This window comes from Gorilla gorilla, chromosome X, assembly GCF_029281585.2.
Source record: "Gorilla gorilla gorilla isolate KB3781 chromosome X, NHGRI_mGorGor1-v2.1_pri, whole genome shotgun sequence".
Lineage (NCBI taxonomy): Eukaryota > Metazoa > Chordata > Mammalia > Primates > Hominidae > Gorilla > Gorilla gorilla.
Genome location: NC_073247.2, coordinates 18373203 through 18395292, shown reverse-complemented (window position 1 = coordinate 18395292; position 22090 = coordinate 18373203). Strand labels below are relative to the sequence as shown.

Below are 22090 nucleotides of genomic sequence, written 5' to 3'. Positions count from 1 at the left end.
AGCCATATTAAATCACAACTTTCTTTTCTTCAGGCTGAATAGGATTACTTTTTCTTATCAGTGTTATTCTTTAACCCCTTGCTTATTACCTGTCTTCATGAACAATGTGCTAACCGATATCTGTAATACTTCAGGAAATGGTTGCTACTGAGTTCTTGCCACCTTTCGGCATCTGATTTTACAGCTCATCATTATAAGCCTTCTTTTTTAAAATAAATAATTTTGTGTGATGATTCATACTTAATTTATCTTAATGAGCTTCACCTTTAGTAGCATGGAAAAATCACTCGTTTGATAGCTGCAATGCTAGTTGATTGTTTTCTTGAAACCCTTGTGGACTGTGTGGTCCAACTATTCATTTTATTTGGGGTTGAATTTCCACAGAATTTTGAATCTTACGTTCATGAGGATTTAACTCAGTCTTTTCTACTTTATAAACTGTTATAAGACAGGTGCAGGCCTTAAGGCATTCCTTTGTTCAGAATTTATTGGTGCCAACCATTCCCCTCCTCCCTTATAGTAACTATACTGACAAAGGGAAACACAGATGATGTCTGCTCAACTACTTGAAGGCAGCCTGCAGAGGGGAGACCCCTTTATAGAGTTAACCAGAGCCCCAGGAGGCCCCCCTCCAAAATCATGTCTTTATTTCCCGTCTGAGAGATTTATTTCCAGGTGCCACACCCAGAAAAATGTTACCCCCAAGGATGACCCTTTATGTCTGTGGGTCGCCAGCAGATCAACACCAAGCTGAGATCAGTTCCTGCAAATGCAGATAATTTAGGGAATTGAAAAGAGTCATGGAGGGGTGGTACACATCCACCTAACCCTGTTGTTGGTGGGCTCTGGGACCCTTGGCGAGTCTCAACTTCTTGGAGCCTTGGTTTCTTCATCTTTAAGATGGAGATCTTCAGAACAAGGTCAAATGAAGTATGTATGAAAGTATTTCATCAACTCTTAAGTACACACCAGATGTGCATGGTCACCTTCAAGTGCCTCCACTCTCCAGACATCCATCTCTTCATACTGTTCATTATTTAGCATGATTCCTTCCTGATTCCTCTCCTGGTGTGCCGCTCTACACAGTATCCCCCGAGTGTCAAGTGTGTGCATTTTGCATACCAACTCATTCATTTCGAGTTCCAGATTTTATTGTGGGCTCTTTTTCTTTAGAAGCATGCATGCAACTAGGAAATCCAAACACATTTTAATGTTAGCCTTCAGCAAAGCATAACTAGGGAGGTGAGCCCCTAGGTTAAAAGAAAGTCATATGCAACTTCCAAGGGTGAGCTGAAATGATGCGTAAATTAACAGTGCAATGGCGTCGTAGAGTTCCACTACTTCCCTGAATTGGTACAAATCATTGAATTCTTCATGTTTAAGACTGATGCACAAGTGTTTTCCGAAAGGGTCTTTTGACACGTGTGAATGCTCTAGGGTAGAGGTACCCAGGAAGCCTTTTCTGCACCATAGTGTCCCTGGCCGTCTTGAGAAAATTCTGCCCTGTCTCTGTTGCAGTGATGTCCTGAATTTCTTTGCATGTGTGAGAATGCTCTTAACAAGATCCTCTCACATTTAGCCTTGTGAAGGTGAAATAAAAACTGAATTTAAGATTGGTCATTATCTTGGAAAAACTGAGGAAGATAAATTTGAATCTGTCTTTGAATTTGAACTACAGCAGCAAGTTCTGTATAAACAGTTAATTGTCATTAAAGTCCACAGTAAACTTTAGGCATAAATGAAACTTGCTGAGAATTTAATCCCTAAGGAAGCTAGGCCACATAATTTTCTAAATACCTCTTTTCTGTAAAATGCAAAATGAAGAGAGTCAATCAGAACGTGTCGGGAATGCGCACCTGGCAATGTTTTATACAGTTGCTACAGGAAGACACTAGCTCTCATTTTTATCATTGTGTGTTTAGTAAGAACACAAATCAGTGGTTTCACATATGTCCAACATTTAAAGTGCTGTACCAAGTGATAGGGTGTGAAAAGTATACCCCTGCTTTCCACATCAGCGTTCTCAACCACAAACACTGCACTCCTGGCAGTAAGGGCTGTCTGTCGTTTGTAGGAATTTGAGCAGCATCCCTGGTCTCTGTTCAGTAGATGCTAGCAGGACACACCCCCCCCCACCCTCCACCCCAGGTTATGACAGACACATTGCTAAATGTCCCTAGGGGGTAAAATCACCTCCAGTTGAGAACAAGTGCTGTAGACGTGTTGAGGTTCATTGGCGAGGTGAATTTCACTGGGAATATTGTGAGATGAGATACACTAAAAGCACATGTTTAGGCATAATATTTTATTACATGACCTTAGAATGTCAGTCTTTATCTCCTTTCTTAGGAAATCCTATTTGCCTGCAATAAAATGGCAGTAAGCTGACTACAAATAAGAAAAGCTGCTTAGCTCTTAACTATCTAAAGCTAATTTCCCAACTAAACTTGGTTTGATATACAAATCATCAGTCCATATAAAGGGAGAGTCAGCTATGACAAAAACAAATACATTGATTTGGAGGAGTGACAAGTATTTTCCAGTTCATTGCACTTTTCATATCATTTAGGAGGATTCTTACTGTTATTATCTGTAGGAAAGTAATTGGATAGCATTTTTCATCCAAATATCTCAAAATAGTTGCAAGCATTAACTTGTGAACTCTACGTTATACTTTGACACGGGGGAAAAGAAAAAAAACATAATTCTAAGGTTAGTGATTTTTTTTGCAGTCCACATGTCTCTCTGCAGAATAGTGAAATAAATCATTATATTTATGTAGTGTCTTTGGTTCTTTAAAGACCTCTAAGTACTGTAATTTCACAATATGTGCGCTATCTACAAATTGCTCTAGTTATTGCTTTGCAGTGTTGCATTTGCTGAATAACTTCATTAAATAGCTACATTGTGCTTGCGAAACATACCTAGGGTCTGTGATTATTTTTTTAAAAGCATAGCCAATTGATGATAAGGTCAGGTTTAGTTAGGGTGAATGCAGTTACCTTAACCGTAAACAACCTTTCTCTGAAGCCAATGATGTCATTGCTACCGGTGGGCTGAGAGGGTTGGAGTTGAAGATGCCTGCTTTCTGTCCTCTCTCTCCTATTGATTTATTAAGCGATCTTCACCAAATCACTCAAGGTGCTACTCACTCCTGCTTTGCCTCTTTGTGAAAGAGACATGATTGCTCTAATGTCACAGTATTGCATTATGCGGGCCATTTAAAGTTGAGATTTTGAGAAGAATGTCATGGTGCAGGCATGTCCACATTGACATTTTGTAGAAGGTTGGCAGACCTTGCGTGAGGTTATTATTATGCCTTGTAATAAATAAATAAACAAGCACATAAAAAATAAATAGAAGTGCCTGCTTTCCTTTGGGAAACAGTGCTGCAAATTAGCATGCTTTCAATATTTCAATAAACAAGCGATTGAGATAGATGTGCATGAAATTGACCAAAAGATGAAAAAAAGACCCATTGTGAGAAATCTGACGTGTATGTTGGCTCTGGTAGAAATATACATTTTATATTAAATTGGTTCTGGGGACAGTCTCAACCACGTATTAGCAGAGAGACCTTTGAGCAACTTTATCTTTTTGAGACAGGGTCGAGAAATAATTAAATGAGACACTATATTTGAGGCAAGGTCTACTTCATGAATGTATGACCTGTGCATTTGCACGTGGCTCCACTATCCAAAGGGCCTCACCATTGGTTTAATGCTCTGCTGTCAACATCTTAATATTCTCCATACTTTCTGAACAGGGGGCCCTGCATTTATCTTATTTTGGACAGGACCCAGAAATTATATAACTGATTCTGGCACCTAGCACCAGCATGGTGCAATAGAACCCTTTCACACTTGGCTATTTCTTACCTTCTTTCCTGCTGGAGTCCTTGTGTTGTGCTGTTACCCTTGAATTTGCCACTGCTGAAACCTGAGGCCCCAGAAGCTTCTTTGGGCACTTGTCAGGAGCCTGTTGCTGTAGGAGCTGTTACAACCAGGCCTGTGCCTTTGCAACCAACATGCCACCAGCAGCACTGGGCAACCTTCTTTAGTGCCACTATTGAGGTAGGTGGAGGAGTGTTGGGTCCATTCCCATCACAGAGAAGGGAGAGAGATACCCAACAGATGTTTGTTGAGTACTAACTCTGCCAAGGGCTGGACATACCAGGACAGACACAAGTCCCTCTCCTTTCAGTGGGTTTTTTGGTAATGAGGAAACAGGAGACATGTCCAAGGAAGAACCACTGCATAAGAAAGCTATGGAAGTTCCCTGTACCTGGTACAGAAATAAACATGGCAAGAGTGGATTTCAGCTGTGTCGGGTCACAGCTCAAAAGAGGATTTTCCTATGGAAATTGTTATGCTGGTGACTGAGTCTGTAATTTAGTTGCAGTTCAGAATAAATAGGCTTTTGAGAGCTGACCCAAAAACCATACCTATAACATTGATTTTTGGAGGAAATGCCTTCTGAGTTCTAAATAATTGTAAATGGATGATCTGCAAGTCAGCATTTGAGCCATAATCCATTTCTGAATAATGTATGATGAAAAAAAACTCATGAAATCTTTGACAACAAACAGCCAGAGTCTTTCACTTATCAGTTGAAAGATTATAGCTTAAAAAATATTCGGTATCTAATGCTGTATGTTTTCAAATAGAACACTAGTGATTTGGAAACTACATGGCAAAATAAAACATTTACATTTCAGAAAAGCTATCAGAGCCCAACTTCCCATGATGTATGGAATGGTAATTTCCTAAATGACAATCTTTTTCAACTGTTTAAATGGGAGATAAAGCATAATTGATGTCACTGCTTGCCAGGGTTCCATTACATATCCTGACCACGTCATTGGAACATAAAATATGTCATTCCCTTTGCAAATCCTGGTGACATAAATGAGAACATCTCTGAGCTGTGGACTAACCTCTCCTGTCATAATCAGAGGGCTTTGTTCCTCCAGAAAGCAGGAGTGCAACTGTAACATGATTTTTACAGTATGTGATAGAACATTACAAATAATTTATCTGTAACCTTTACATACTCAGGAACTTAGACTTACCTTAAATTTCATTTTGTAGTAACTTGTGTGTCTACTATTAAAATGCTGATTTTTACCTAGGTGAAGTTGATTGATTCAGAGTATGTCAACTTGTACCTATCTGTTTAGAGTCTTTTCTGATATTAAAAGTGTTATCTTTTATGTAATTACATGCAGTGCTGCACTTGAAGTCTGTGGGGCTTATTTATCGAGATTTTGCTAGTCAATACTACATCAACTGTATTGTCTGAATGTTCATGCCTGTAATCATGAGCTGCTTCTTTATTTTATCCATCTAGGTCCTCCTAGCCAGCAGTTTTGTGCCCATTTATGCAGGACTGAAGCCAGTGGAATACAAAGGGCAGGTAAGCTTGTTATAACTGAGGAATTACCCTCCTCCCTATATTAATATGTTTCTTTTGAAACATCCAATTTTATAATTATTCTAGTGGCTTCAAATCAGTTTATATGTTTTTTCCTCCTAAATAGCTTTGTTTCTCTTTAAGAGGGAAAAAATATACAGGGCCAGTGATAACTTATCATCAAGATCTCGTGAATGGGAATGATTGACTGTGATGCTCTTATTTTCATCATATATATATATTCTGTTGTTGTTAGCAATGAACGATTTTTTTTCCACCTAGTAAAGCCCCTTCTAAGCAGCTTCTAAGCAGCTTCTAAGCAGCCCCTTCACAGCCCCTTCTAAGCAGAGTTGTACCACCGTCAGGGTGAGAAAAGGCTTAAAGGCTCCACACCTTGTCCTCCCCCAGACAATGCAGCATAGGTTCCTTCCAGCCTGTCCTCAGCCCCTCTGCTAGGGGACGACCCACTCCCCTCCAAGGCTCTCTACTTACCCAGACACGTTGATCACTGCAAGGCCAAAACCCATTTTGTTTGAGGAGAGTGCTCCTCACTTGGAGCTGGCACTTAAGACAGGATGCCAGTTCTTTTAGGGAAGTTTAGACATGGGCTTCTACCTGAAGTCTGCGCTGACTGTGACCCAGCTTCCTTCTGTGATCTACACAGAGTTTGTTTTGAGTATTCACCATTCGACCCAAGGCAGCTCCTCCATTGCATGGACACAGGTTCAACATGAGCATTTTATTCTCAAATATAGTGTCTATTTCACATATGTCACAGATACGTATTTTATAACCAAATATAGTATTTGGTTTAACGTGTTTATTTAACGTATACTGGAAACATGCATTTTATAATTAATACAGTAGCTATTTTACAGACACCAGAGATATGTATTTTATAATCAAATAGAGTATCTGTTTAGCACATACCAGAGATACGCATTTTGTAATTAAATGCAGTATCTATTTAACACATACCAGAAATATGCATCTTATAATCAAATGGAATAGCTATTTAACACATAGCAGAGATATATATTTTGTAATCAAATAGAGTATCTGTTTAGCACATACACCAGAGATATGTATTTTATAATCAGTTATCTAACAATTACTAGAGATATGTATCTTTTAATCAAATATTATACCTATTTAACACATTCCAGAGATATATATTTTATAATTAAATAGAGTAGATATCTAACTACTAGATATCTAAATAGAGTAGATATCTATTTATAATTAAATAGAGTAGGTATCTAACACATACCAGAGATATGTATTTTATAATCAAATAGGGTATCTGTTTAGCACATACCAGAGATATGTATTTTATAATCAGAGTATCTGCTTAACACGTACCAGAGATATGTATTTTTTAATCAAATATAGTACCTATTTAACACATGCCAGAGATGTTTTATAATCAAATAGAGTAGATATTTCATACATATCAGAGATATATATTTTATAATAAAAAAAGTATTTAGCATATATCTAATAAAGTATCTATTTAGCGTATATCAGAGATCAAGCATATATTCAGGATGAATAAATTACATTTATTTTATATATATATGTAATATATATTTATTTATTAATAAAAGAGTACGTACAAAGTGCTTTAACCATCTTTCATTCATTCATTCACCCACTCACCTTGAGGGCCCAGCACCAGGCCTGTGCTCAAGGAATTGATGGTCTCTCAACAAAAGAACTGAGTTTTACAAACCCTTTGGCTAATAGGATCGAGGCAGTGTCTCTGTTCTGATCTCATCGGTCCTCATCAGTGTCTTTCCTTGAGCTTTGCTGAGCTTTGGCATTTTTTCTTTTCTCTCTAGTGCAAATCATAATAGGCTTCAGGTAATATGGAGAATGTATGTTTTGATAGAGCAGAAGGTAATGGGTTGAGAGTGAGTGGTAAAATTCCACATATTCAGATGCTGTCATTTGAAATACTTAATGAAATGTTTAATTGACAAGTAAAATTACTTTGCCACTTAGGAGATTAGAATATTTTTCCTCTATGTCCCTATTACGCCAGTCTCTCACTTACAAATTAAGAGTGTTTCTATCTTAGAAGGAGAGGCAGGGGGTAGAGGCTCCAGGTTCTCTTCCAATATACACTTTCTTCTTCTTTCTTAGTAACAGAATCCCAATTTTTATCTGAACCTGTGGCTGTGCAGCTAGGTTATACATCCCAGCTTCCCTTGCAGTTAGGTGTGGCCATTTATTTCATTGTTGGGCAATGACATGTGAGCCGAATAACTGTGGGACTTACAGTACAAGGAAAGTTGTATATCTTTCCATTTTTCCTGTTGCCCAGAACTTAGATGTGATTACTGGAGCTCCAGCAGCTCTTGTTCATCATGAGGTCAAGGATCACACCCTGAAGATGGCCAAATAGTGAGCTGGAAATACCCAGGTCCTAAATGATTTGAGGAGTCTACCTTACCAGCCTGCCCTCGATATTCCTGTTACCAGAAAAAAGAAGTACAACTTTTCTTTTTTTTTTTTTTTTTGAGATGGAGTCTCACTCTGTCACCCAGGCTGGAGTGCAGTGGCGCGATCTCAGCTCACTGCAAGCTCCACCTCCCGGGTTCACGCCATTCTCCTGCCTCAGCCTCCTGAGTAGCTGGGACTACAGGTGCATGCCACCATGCCCGGCTAATTTTTTGTGTTTTTAGTAGAGATGGGGTTTCACCGTGTTAGCCAGGATGGTCTCTATCTCCTGACCTCGTGATCCACCCGCCTTGGCTTCCGAAAGTGCTGGGATTACAGGCGTGAGCCACCGCGCCCAGCCTAAAACTTTTGTTATTATTGTATACACCAGAATCCAGTGCTATCTGCTGTAGGGATTCTTACTTCCAATTTTACATGTGAGGAAATTGAGATGTAAAGACGTCAGTCTACTTCACTGAAGTCACTGAGCTTGGAAGGGGTCAACTTCCCCAAGATAGTCCTTAATGTTTCTATCTTTGGTGTGCCTCTTACTCTGCTTTGCCCTTTAGTTCTTTTCAAACAATGCGTTCCTTGTTTTCTTCCTGTCCAGCCCCAGCGCCATGTCGTGGGTGTGTGACAGGAAGACTAGCAATGTTTAAAAGGGCATGAGTGAGGAATCAGTTTCTAGTGAACTTTCCATGATGTGATTAAGTACTTTGGACATGGACATAGAGTGACAGCCACAATTAAACAGCAGGGAACGCACAGGCCCAGAACTGTGAGGAAGATGGAAAGCGACCCACCCAAGCCCCTTGACCCTGGACAATGTCCCAGGACAGTGTCTTGCTGATCATGTGGTGTCTGTGCATAGGAGGCACACCAATAATTACTTGCAGAGTTGAACCTTATGTCTCCTGAAAGCATTCAGTTTTCCTCTGTTGTTTAATGGAGTCCACAATAAGGGGGCCTCATGCACATGACTGACAGAGAGCCACAACGGCCTTGCATTGTTTGTAACACCAGAAAGCGACAATTTAGAAGTGCCATTCTCTGCTTAACACTAACTCTCTTTAAGCCTGATCACCTCCCACATTCTAATAGGGCTTCTATGCCGAGTTGTTTTCTAGAATCTTTCCTTTCCATTTTCAGGGAAGCATGAATGTTGCTTTAAATGCGGTGTTTTAATGTGGGTATAAGCTTTTTATGTGATTTAAATTACATAAACATTTCAGTTGTGCTGAATACACCTCTTATTTTCTAGATTTTCATGTTTTCATACAGCTCAGGTTTTGATGTATTTGTTGTCTTTAGTTGTTATTCTGAAGTGACGAAAGTGGAGGTGGCAGAAGGGGAAAAAGGGACTTAGCGTTACTTATATTTGCGGCACTGAGTCAGGAAAGGCAGAGAAAGTGGGACTCAGCCAACAGGGGCAGAGTCTAGTCTCTCCACTTGTGACTTTTGTTAAATACACAGACCTCCTCATTTCTACATTGCGGGTATTACTGGATTTTATTAAGATATATTTGTGGATCCAATATGTGCATTAAAAAATGTTTTTATTAATCGCTTAGAAGAATCATACCTTAATAAGACTTAAGATTAATTTCAACCACAGGAAATACCAGTATGAGTCCTTTCAAAACCCTCTACCAGTGATTTAAAGTGGAATGATGTCTTTGAAAATTGCTTTTTCTTTTTAACTTGGGAAACATGGCAACACCCCGTCTCTACAAAAAAAAAAACAAAAATTAGCCAGGCATAGTGGCATGTGCCTATAGTCCCAGCTACTTTGGAGGCCGAGGTGGGAGGATCACCTGAGCCTGGGGAGGTTGAGGCTACAGTGAGCTATGATCACACCGCCGTACTCCAGCCTGGGCAACAGAGTGAAACCCTGTTTAAAAAAAAAAAAAAAAAAAAAAGAAAACTGCTTTTTAAAAAATATTATTTTAAAAAGTTCTGTAGCTTTCTCTGGCTTCATCTTATGACTATTTTAATACCTTACTTATAGTACATACTCATTAATAGATTTGTCAGTGAATGAATGGAAGTAAATTGAAGTTTAGTCCTATATTTTTGACTAATGATTTTTCTTTACTACATATGAACTCTTTCCAATGGTAGAATAAATCCACAGGAATGTTCACACATTTAGGCCATGTTTTCACAGATTCTTGTCAATTTGGAATAAGAATGAAAATTTTCAAGAGGAATTCTTAACTCAATTGTTTTAAGAGATAGAATTAGCATTGGCAGGTGACTAAAATATCAGAATAAAATCATCTCCAGAACTGGCACATGCAGATCAGAAGAAAAGCTGTAGGGTTGGCTGGGCACGGTGGCTCACGCCTGTAATTCTAGCACTTTGGGAGGCTGAGGTGGGCAGATCACCTGAGATCAGGAGTTGGAGACCAGCCTGGCTAACATGGTGAAACCCTGTTTCTACTACAAATACAAAAAATTAGCCGGGCATGGTGGCGCATGCCTGTAATTCCAGCTACTCGGGAGGCTGAAGCAGGAGAATTGCTTGAACCCAGGAGGCAGCGGTTGCAGTGAGCAGAGATCATGCCATTGCACTCCAGCTTGGGCAACAAGAGTGAAACTCTGTCTGAAAAGAAAAGAAAAGAAAAGCTGTAGGATTTTGCATTGTTTCTTTCATCTGAGTTGGAATTCAAGTAATATTTTGACTGTGTAGTATTACAAGATCGCTTCTTGGCCTTTTGGTTAAGACTAAGTATATACTGTTACAGGAACGTGAAAATGCACCGTTGTATTACCCTAGTCCATGCGGATTTGGCATTATGGGTCATTTATCCTTTCATTATTGACACTTGTGTGGGAAAGAGAATTGTGGAATACTCCATGTAACTGTGCTTTTATATGAGGTTGATACTGTGGTCCTTAGGCTTCTATTTCCTCGTGGCTTAGACTTTTTACATGGAAATGCAGCTCTGTCACTGTCATAGCAAACAGTGGTAGCTGGCCTTGCCACCAGCTAGATTTGGCTGGATGGAAACCTGGATATCAATTTCTAATTATTCTGAAATAGACGCTCTTATTCTTCAGTCACTTTTTAGATTTTTTTGCACTGTCTGTTTAATTTTTGAAACAACATGTTAGTCCTCTAGGAAAAATTTTCTGTATGGTGTTTATAGATGGTCAACTGTTAACCCTTTAGAGCCTTCTCAAAAGTAGATATCTGGAGTCATCATTTTTAATCATCCTTCACACATGCAAAAACCAAGAAAGCAATGCACCAAGAATCAATGCTTAGTAGAGGTTAGTACGGCAGGTTTCTCAACCTCTCTTTTAGAATTGTATTTTTACTTGTCTTTCTTTGATTAAAAAATCTCATCTGTCTCTTCTTCCCACCGTAATTGGAAGATTCTCACCTGTGTCTAAGGAAGTGGATATCTCTTTGTCTCTTTCCCTCTCCCTTCTATTTTAGGAATTGCTAATCAAGAGCATTGTTGGGCATTGCTGTCTGTAGGCTATCTCGTGAAAGCAATGCAGATATGTTTGCAAATAAGAAATTATTGTTCAAAGCACATTTACTTCTTTCTCACCCCTCAGAAATCAGTTCTAATTTGCCCTGCCCCATCGAGCATCCCTGAATTTTACAGTGTGCGAGAAAAAAAACCTGAAGTGAAAAGACAACTATCCCTTCTGCCTGTATATTCTATAGCAATAGATGTTTTAGTCTCTGTAAAGTATCAGATAGCAAATACTTTCAACATTGTCTCTGTCAACACACCTACTCAACTGTGCTGTAGTAGAGGGAAGCAGCCGCAGGCAATATCTCAACAAAAGGTCCTGGTCATGTGCCAATAAAATTTTATTTACTAAAGCAGGTGGTGGGTCGTAGTTTACCACCCCGTGAACTATAGCAAGGAAACCTGCAAGCCTCAGTTTCCTCTTCTGTAACATGAGGGAACTGAATATACAAGCATGACCTTTCTGCCTTACAGGGTTCGCATATTAATTTATACATGTGAAATCACTTTTAAACTACTAGGCCCTCTGCCATGGTATTTGAAATAATTATAGATAGCAACATTCGTTCTTCCAGCAAAGTATTTTTTATTCACTTGTTTTCTGAGCAAAATATACCTTAAGAAAATGGAGCCCTTCGTGGAAGTTCTATCACAAACATATCCCCAGCATCTACCATACATCCAGACGCACACTGGATGCTCAGGGATCACTTGCTGAATGAATAAACTGGCCCTTTCAGTACAGGTTAACTCATCAGGTCCTTTCTTAAGTTTTCCGCTTGCGTTATGTAATAGCAGTTACTTGAATTCATAAGGCATGTTCTCAATAGCTACCCATAACACATCAATGTCTAAAGCAAAGTTTAACAAGTACTGCCAGATGAATATTCTAGCCTGTTTAGGTGTAATGGGTAGCCTTATCTCTTTAGAAGTGATTCTATTAATTCTAGTTTTCAGTGCTATAACTTTCAGAGAACAATCACAGTAGATGTCTGCCCCACAATTGGGCATGAGTTTTTTTGTTTTGTTTTTGTTTTTCTATTGAGCAGTTGCTTATTTCTATGTCTTAGGACTCAGGCATTGACTTGAATGTGGAACACATTTAGAATATGGCCAAAGATTAGAGAAAAGAGTAGTAGGTCTAGCAGTGGGACTGAGAGGTGGTCACTGTACAGCCTGTAACGAGTATGATTTTGAAACTATTTTGCCTTGGAATTTTTATGTACTTGCTCTCCCTTTTCCTTTGAGGATGATGGTGATATGTGATGAAAACTGACAAACGCACAGGAAAACTCTAACGGGGTAGATCAGCAGCTATTTTTCTTAAGGACAATTTTGGAGTCACAGAAGCTCATGGAAGTAGCTACCAGCATGTAAAATGCTGCCCATGAAGCAAGAAGGTGGGAATGACTCACAGCCATATGTTGTGAACAGCCAGAGAATTCATGGACAGAAGTGTTTACTATGCAAGATTTTAAACTATCAGTAGAGCACAAGATATAAAATGTTTCTACTTTTAATTTGGAGGTTGAAGAATATTTGTTGTTGTGACGGTTGTTTCCAGAAACTGCTGGAATCTGTATGCCCGAATGAATGTGTGATTGTCCTAAGTGATACAGCTCGTGAGAGCATAAATCAGGAGTAAGAGGTACCACATTTAGCATATCTGAGCAGTGGGGCTATAGCATCAAGGGTTGTGAAGGAGCCGGTATCATTGCAAGTTTAATCAAGTGATTTGATAAGCTGCTATACATTTCCCCTTGTCATTTATCTAATCAGAATAAGCTAACAAGAGTGAACAAAATTTGGAAAAAGGATTTTCGATTCCCTGAAACAGCAGTCATTAACCCCACAGTAAATTAGAACACTTTTTAATTTACTGAGCCAGATTGCCCTTCTTTTCATTAAGTAGAATAAATCAGAAGAGCTGTTACTTAAAGTTGCATATCTTTAATTTTTCTTGATGAAACCTGTATGAATTTTTACATCGTTGATGACAGCTTCTGTTGACAATATGAAATAATTTTGGAAGCTGTCTTTCTTTTCCCTTCTGGGTATTATCCTATTCCAGAATTTGATATTTACACCTAAAGCAATCAGGGAAAAAAAGCAAGTTCTGGGACAGAATCAGATATTTTGGAGCCTTTTTTTTTGCAAACCTCCCTTTTAGATCATACAGTTACATAACCAGCTATATTTTATGTATACGTATGGGTACATATATAAACACACATACACAAACACATGTGTACATGCATATACACATACACATATAAATAAGTATGTGTAATACACATAACACATAATATATCATAATCTTTATATCTTTTAAAAATAATGACAATATGCAAATTATGCAGGTCAGTTTTATTTTAATCCAATCTACTTATACTCTCTCCTCCACCAAAATGCAATTCTCTCAAAAGGAATTTTCAACCCATTTTTATCTTTTATTTATTTACTTTTATTTCCTTTGGAGGAGTTTGTGGCTGTCCAGAGCCTTTGTAAATAATGTAATACCAGTCATTTTGTCATCAGCTTTAGAAATAAACACAATTGGCCGGGTGCAGTGACTCATGCCTGTAATCCCAGCACTTTGGGAGGCCGAGGCGGGCAGAACACGAGGTCAGGAGATTGAGACCATCCTGGCTAACCCGGTGAAACCCCGTCTCTACTAAAAATACAAAAAATTAGCCAGGCATGGTGGCGGGTGCCTGTAGTCCCAGCTACTCGGGAGGCTGAGGCAGGAGAATGGCGTGAACCTGGGAGGCGGAGCTTGCAGTGAGCTGAGATCACACCACTGCACTCCAGCCTGGGAGACAGAGCGAGACTCTGTCTCAAAAAAATAAATAAATAAATAAATAAATAAACACAATTAAGAAGGACATGAAAAAGACACATTGGAAGAAATAAATGCATGGTTTTAAGTGAGTTGAGAACATTTTATTTTGGCCTGTTTCTCCCTCCTCTTGCCACCTTTATGTTGAATAACAAAGGTTTGTTTTATCTGCATTGCATTTTACACATTGAAGCAAAACTCAGTTTACAAACTTCACTAAAGATTCCTGCATACAGGACTTTCAACTGTTACCAGACTTTTTGTTTTTTTGTATATTATCTGAAGGCTATTTTTAATAACAGATAAACTTAGACAATTTGGGCGTTATTTCCATGTGTGTTGTGTTTATTGAGTGCTATAGCTGATCATGTGAATACATCAGATCATGGCTGCATTGAGACTGTTTGGCCTTGGAATAGCAGAAGGAATATTGTCTGTGTGGTTCTTCAGTCACCATTTCTCATTGTGTGCTTCTGTAGAGCTAGGGGCTGAGGCTGCACACACCTTGAGCACCTCATTGTCCGTCCTCATTGCCCCAAGACTCTTTCATTTTCTTCCTTGGGATGCTTCTGTCCTCTGCCTTCTCCATCATTCACTCCCCTTTGCGGTGGGCTTGAGAGCACTGAGTGCCTACTGAGGAATGTGTGCTTTGATGCAGCACTCCCATTCCTTATGGCTTCAGGACATGCCCCTTGCTTCAAGAGCACAGGAACCACTTTGGAATTAGAAGCATTTCTAGTTGCTGTATTTACTTTTTAAGTTTGCCACAGAAAATGCCAGTTTCCAATTCATATAATAAAAATGGAACCTCCTCTGGTGGTGGATGTTTTGTTCAGCATCCACAGTAAATTTGACTTTTTAGTTTGATTAAATAATGAACCCCAATCTAATTACACATGGCTTCTTAAGCATGCACTGTAGTCAGTAAGAATTCAAGTCTTACAGACAATAATCTAGTTAAATTCTGTCCAGAGTTGTTCTTATATTGATAAGTGATATGTGTACCAAGATTTGTTTTACCCCCAGAACAGATCCCCAATGGGATTAGTCCTCAAAAATAGCAATTTAAAAGCATATCCAAGGCACACATATTATTAGAAGCTGCTTTTCTTTGTGCAGGATGTGTTGTTGACATGTGCTGACGTGAGATGTTTCTTTCCACAGAAGTGGGTGGACGGAGGCCTCACCAACGCTCTTCCCATCCTGCCCGTCAGCCGGACAGTAACCATCTCCCCCTTCAGTGGACGACTGGACATCTCCCCGCAGGACAAAGGGCAGCTAGATCTGTATGTTAATATCGCCAAGCAGGATATCATGGTGAGTAATTATGTTCAGTGATATTTGAAGAATTCTGATCTACTAAAAATTCCCACAGAATTCAACGTGTTTCCCAAGCACTGGAAGTTCATTGATAATTGTAGGTAGGAGTTGCATCTTCTCCTTAGTGTGTTGTTTAATACTTTATAACATGTATCAGCCATAGGAACTTGGGTTCCTATGGACTGTCAGCATTAAGTCTTTTTTGCTGCTTTTATTTTTTTTTTTTTTATTTTTAGCACCCCTCCTACCTTAGCCTCCCATGTATCTGGGACTATAGGTGTGCACCATCTCGCGGGGCTAATTTTTTTATCTTTTGTAGAGACAGGGTTTCACTAGGTTGCCCAGGCTGGTCTCAAACTCCCTGGCTCAAGTGATTCTTCCACCTTGGCCTCCCAAAGCACTAGGATTACAGACATGCACCGCGCCCACCCATTTTTGCTGCTTATTAACTGTCACTTCTTTTTCTTCACTTCTTTTTTACATCAATAAACTTGGTAGGATATCAGAGCAATTTTTTTCTTCTTTGAGAGAGGGTGTTGCTCTGTCCCCTAGGCTGGAGTGCAGTGGCAAGATCATGTCTCACTGCAGCCTCGACCGCCCAGGCTCAGGTAATCCTGCCACCTCAGCCTCCCAAGTACCTGGGACTGCAGGCGCGTGCCACCACACCCAACTACTTTTTTAAAAAAATTATTTGCAGAGACAAAGTCTCACTGTGTTGCCTAGGCTGGTCCCAAGCTCCTGGGCTCAAGTGATCCACCTGCCTTGGCCTCTCAAAGTCCTGGGATTACAGGCCTCAGCCACCACGCCTGGCCCAGAGCAATTTTAAATAAAATCATTTATTTGCTTAGAAAGATGGAGGTAATGAAATATATAAAAATAGTGGAGAAAAACTTAGGGACCCACATGAATAATTGACATAAAAATACTGATTCCCTTAATCTAGTCTAATAGTTTTCCACATGGGATGATATTGTACCTAGACATTTTTGGTTATCATGTCCCAGTGGTGCTACTGGCGTCTGGTGGGTAGAGGCCAGGAATGGTGTTAAACGTCCTGCAGTGCGCATGACTGTCCCACAGTTAAGACGTCGTGGCCCCAAATGTCAGCAGTACCAAGGCTGAGAAACCCTCCTTTAGTATATCAGTGGAGGTAACTTCTGAAGTTTAAATTTTTCCTACTGATTTTTTGTTACTGCTAATTGTATCTGTGATAAGAAAACCTAGATTATAAAAATAGTGTATATTTACGTGTACTGCAATATCCTACAGCTTAAATTTTGGTCTTTTTATTCTAGTTGTCCCTGGCAAACCTGGTGAGACTCAACCAAGCCCTTTTTCCCCCAAGCAAGAGGAAAATGGAATCTTTGTATCAGTGTGGTTTTGATGACACTGTTAAGTTTTTACTTAAAGAAAATTGGTTTGAATAAAATGCATAAAAGTTTATAATGCAAAACACGTTTTAGATAGTTTTTGATGGAAATTTCTAATCAAATCCTTTTTAGAAAATCTATCAAGACTCAATTGTATTACTCCTTGTAATATTTGTGTTTATTTTTAATATTTGAATTATTACTTAGCACATGGATATAAGAGGCACTTTATTAGAATTTGACAACGTCATTAAGAAGGATACACTTAGGTGATAAGGAATCATTTTTGGTGAATTGTCGTGTCCTTTAAAAAATGGAGGAGGATAGGTTCTTTGGGTAAATTGAGGAACATGGAAAATGGAGGGCCACCACTTAGGTTCCATGGAGAATATGTGGCATGATCTTGACGTGAAGCATGGGTGTTTCCGTGACTTAGCTGTGTCCCTGTAGCTCTGGAACTGAAGGAACTAGGTAGGAGAGGAAGGATTTGAGAAATAGGCAACTCATGGTTAAAGACCTTTGATCAGTACTGGAGGAACAAAGGTTTGTGTATTAGTCCATTTTCACACTGCTGAGAAAGACATACCCAAGACTGGGCAATTTACAAAAGAAAGGTTTAATGGGCTCACAGTTCCACATGACTGAGGAGGCCTCACAATTGTGGTGGAAGGTGAAAGGCATGTCTCACATGGCAGCAGACAAGAGAAGAAAACTTATGCAGGGAAACTCCCCTTTATAAAACCATCGGATCTCTTGAGACTCGTTCACTATCATGAGAATAGCATGGGAAAGACCTGCCTCCATGATTCAGTTACCTCCCACTGGGTCCCTCCCACAACGTGTGGCAATTGTGGGAGCTACATACACTTCAAGATGAGATTTGGGTGGGGACACAGCCAAACCATAACAGTTTGCTTTCCACAGGTGTGTGCAGTTGCTCCCAGTGCAGTTAGGGGCAGATATCCAGAAGCCTAGGAGATTTTGAAGAGGCTTATCCCCTCTCATCTTCCTCCCCTAAACCCCACCTCCCAGTTTAGGAGATTATCAAGCTGGTTGTCATTCATTCTCTCTCTCTCTCTCTCTCTCTGGCCATGCCTCTCTGAGTATTTAGCTATTGTTCTATATACTGGATACATCTATTATGGGAACTTAAATAGATAAAATACTACTAAACACAAAGAACCAAGTAGCCTAGTAAATAAGAATTAAATCCAGAATAATCATTCACTTCTCATTTTTAAATCATGTTGTACTGATCCCAGGTTTTTTACTTTCTGAGTAGTTGTCCATCACTTTGAGGACTTGTGTATGGGCTTGTACTAATTTACTCACACTGTCTTAAATCCTAAATCTGTTTTTATGAGATTTTGCCAAGCAAGAACTCTTGATTACTAAGAGGCAGTTAGAGACAAACCAATTTAATTCCATGTCTTCAATTGTCACGCATTTCTTCTTTTACTCTTTGAAACTATTCTTTGAGTCAATTTTATGGTTCTCAGAAGCCAAAATACACAACTTTTAGCACATAAACACCAACGATGGCCTCTTTTTGAGGAGTTATGCATAGATCCACTCTAGAGTAATGATGGTCCCTGTGGTATGTGCTTTCTCCTACTCTAGCAAACATGTAGTTTAATCTTAATGTGTTGTTTCCATAAGTGACATGAAGTGGATAGATTCTCAATTGTTATGTCCACTTATTCTCTAGGTAAATTTTCAGTTTTAATACTTTTCTCCTTACCCCTTCCTTTGATCATTTCATGTGAATATTCTATTTGTATGATACACTGTATTTCAATAAATTCCTTGTTGATGTACCCTTAAATTGAAGAAATTTAAGCTGCAAAACCAAATCTCATTGTATAAGACTTTTTTGAAGTATCTTGTATCGACTACATATGTATTTGACCCTGTGGGAGGATGGTACTTTTCTTTTTAACTTTTATTTTAAGTTCAGGGGTACGTGTACAGGTTTGTTATAGGTAAACTTGTGTCACGGGGGTTTGTTGTAAAGATTAATTTATCACCCAGGTGTTGGTACTTTTCTTTAAAAATACTGTAAGATCATTGACATATCAGTCTGCAGCAACTTTCCTACATGAGGGGAATACAGCAGTGTAATGAAACACATACTTGGTGCACACTAGGCGCTCTCCGGGGCTGGTGCACCAAATTCTCCTGTGAGCATGCTACCAAGCATGCTCTGCTTACCTTTGCTGGAGTGTGTGCTCATGCAGCCATACTAATTGAAAACAGGCATTCACAACAGGATCTGCCTCACTTGTGGGATCAAAATTTTGAGGCATTGTAGAACTGGCATATAGAAAATCTGAAAGGACTTTCTGACCCAGATACTGATATGTTTGTAGGGTAATTACTGTGATTGGCAGCTTGATAAATTCCCAATTCCCTGTGGGGGCAATTTCCTTATATATTTGAATCTGTCATTAAAAATGTCATTAGTCTTCCTTTTCTTCTTTTCAATAAGACACTTTACTTTGTAACTATGGTAACCCAGTGCTTCCATTGACAATTAGAGAAAACAGGTTTGGTTTTGAAGTTCAATAGTGCTCTAAAGGAACAAGCCATATATTAAAAAGTAAGAAAGAAAAAAAACTGTTAATTCTGGGTTCTTAATATCAGGTGCAGGGTGTGTATACTAGAAGCTTGCAAAGATACAGTCTCACCACTCTGGGCATTGAATTTTGATTCTAAACAAGCATGAGCACTCAAAATACACAGATATTAGTGATTATGCTTTTAATTTTTTGGAGGATTAAAAAAGATAAATACAATTACATAAAAACATGTTTATAAATATTAGTCATAGAAAGTTTTTGGATCCAGTCTATTACTTTTACAATTGAGGAGCCTAACTATGGAAGATCAGTGTTTTGGGATTTTTCTTGCCTAAATTTTGTCTACGTGATAGCAAAATAAAATCAGAAGTTGAAGTAATTATCTAAATAAAGTAGGAAGGAAGGCAGTTATTGCAGTTCATGTAAAGTGGACAGATTTTTAGACAGCTATCATGATTCTGATTTGCAAATTGACAGTTTCCTTGGGCAGAATTCACCATTTATTTGCTTAGTTCTGCACTTCAATTTTTTTCTAACTGCACAACTCAAAGCTCTGCTTACTTAATGCTAACACACGTTTATTTTTCCTCACACATATCCCCTAACTCAGTATAATTTCCCCATTTTGACTGACTTAGAGGGGAAAAATATGATTTAACTTTATTCATACTTTAGAATGCATGTCTGAGTACACAGTCATGTACAAGTCATAATATCACATCCAACTTAATCTTGAAATAAGATAATTTGTGAAAAACATGAATATGAACAAACATACTTGCACATATATATGTATGTACATATACACATACCTAAAACATGTCACAGCAGCTGCATTTTAACTGTGCCGAGATGAAGCAGCATTTATGTAATGCCCGATTTCACTGAGTTTATAAGTGCTCTTTAACCTTTATATAGTCAGATTCACTTTTGTGGACAGACCTAGTAAAGTGCATATGCGTACTCTACTCTTGGAAAGCCCCACAGCTCCAGCCAATCCAAGAATATCAGCCCTCCCTTGATGGGCTCAATGGCTTTGCAACATGACCTTCCAGCTATGGCCAAGCTCATGGCCCTGCAGGTGGGTCCCTGGTTCATAAACTGTCCCTTGCAAGATTGGACTTGGGCCGTGCAAAAAGTCTACTGGGCACTTTTGTGGATCCCTCCCTTCACGGAGCTCACCTGAGCAACTAAGAAAACAATCATGTGAGATAATTCAGGCCACACAAGCAATGTGAAAGGGCCAGGAAGCTTGAGGAAGATTTACGGTGGCTGCTTCTCCTTTTGTCCGACAGCGAGATGTGCTGGTGTCTGTTGCTAGCCAAGACAGGGACTTCACTATTACCCCCTCACCCACACTCACCTGGACACCCACCACTTACAAGAGGACCCCCTGGAGGAAAGGCTCAGGATGACACATGTTCAAATCCTGAAGTTACTCCAGGAAGAAGGTAAAATGGTCGAAGGGGTGATCACTGGGCTTATTGACACTGTGGACACATCAACCCCAAAACTTGGTTCCTGGCAAGGTCATGGAACTAGGCAATTTAGCTCTACTGATCAACCTCAGTCAGAACTATCTCTTGACAATTTCAAATCCAAGGGGGTTACTAGCGCCAATCACTCCCAGTGAGGGAAATGATCTGTTCTATTTTGCCATTTCTGGTTCCTCCTCCTACTGGCTGAACAGAATCATGGTAATGGATGATCTTATTGTACTTGTCAAGGGGAGATGGATTTGCTGCCATATGATGGGGATAGGGAGGAATGTGCATGAAATTGGGGTAACCCCTCCAGTTATCCAGTCTACAACCAGCACTAGTGGAATAGTTAGTGGGAAACCATTGCAACCTTATATGGCAGAAGCAAGGGTACACATCCCTGAGGACCTAAGGTTTGAGTCTTGTCACTGGAAAATGGACTCTGATCACCTGACCTGTGCCTGAAAAGGAAGCCACCTGGAATAGAGAATGATTGAGGAAAGTCAATGTCACCTCAGAAACAGTGGCAGCCACAGTGACCTAGGATGGCCAACCTGATGCCAAGTAGCTGAGTTTTAGAAGCCTGTTCTCCTACCAGCTGCCAATAGTAGGAACTGTTCATATCATATCCTTCCAGTACCTGCTCTGTGTGACTTAACACAGCCAGGGTCTATTACTTGCTGCTAAAGGACCCCACTTAGAGTCAATGTACACTTGACTCTTGGAGAAAATGGGTTTGAACTATGAGGGTCCATGTGGATTTTTTCAGTAAAAATTACACCAAGTGTGCCTGCCTCCCCTTCCACTTCCTCTATGTCTTCTGCCTCTGCCACCCCTGAGACAGCAAGACCAACCCCTCCTCTTCCTCCACCTCCTCAGCCCAGTCAATGTGAAGACGAGGACAAAAACCCTTATGATCCACTTTCACTAAGTAAACAGTGAGTATATTTTATCTTCCTTATGATTTTCTTAATATTTTCTTTTCTCTAGCTTACTTGATTGTGAGAATACAGTGTATAATTCATATAACATACAAGGTATGTCTTAATTGACTGTTTATGTTATTGGTAAAGCTTCCAGTCAGTAGTAAGCTCTTAGTAGTTACATTTTGGGAGAGTCAAAAGTTACATGTGAATTTTTGACCACAGGAGTGGTG

General features: G+C 39.4%; 1 protein-coding gene across 3 annotated transcripts in view; it reads left to right on the top strand.

Annotated features, from left to right (window-relative positions):
* The window catches only part of PNPLA4 (patatin like domain 4, phospholipase and triacylglycerol lipase), a 29607-nt gene extending 10261 nt beyond the window's left edge, over positions 1-19346 (top strand). For all 3 annotated transcript variants that reach the window (XM_004063757.5, XM_019018815.4, XM_031006139.3), the window contains exons 5-7: positions 5350-5415; positions 15349-15501; positions 16800-19346. In XM_004063757.5, coding sequence (XP_004063805.1) covers positions 5350-5415; positions 15349-15501; positions 16800-16931 — 351 coding nt within the window. In that variant the 3' untranslated portion in view covers positions 16932-19346. The remainder of the gene's footprint in view (positions 1-5349; positions 5416-15348; positions 15502-16799) is intronic.
* The last annotated feature ends 2744 nt before the right edge of the window (positions 19347-22090 follow it).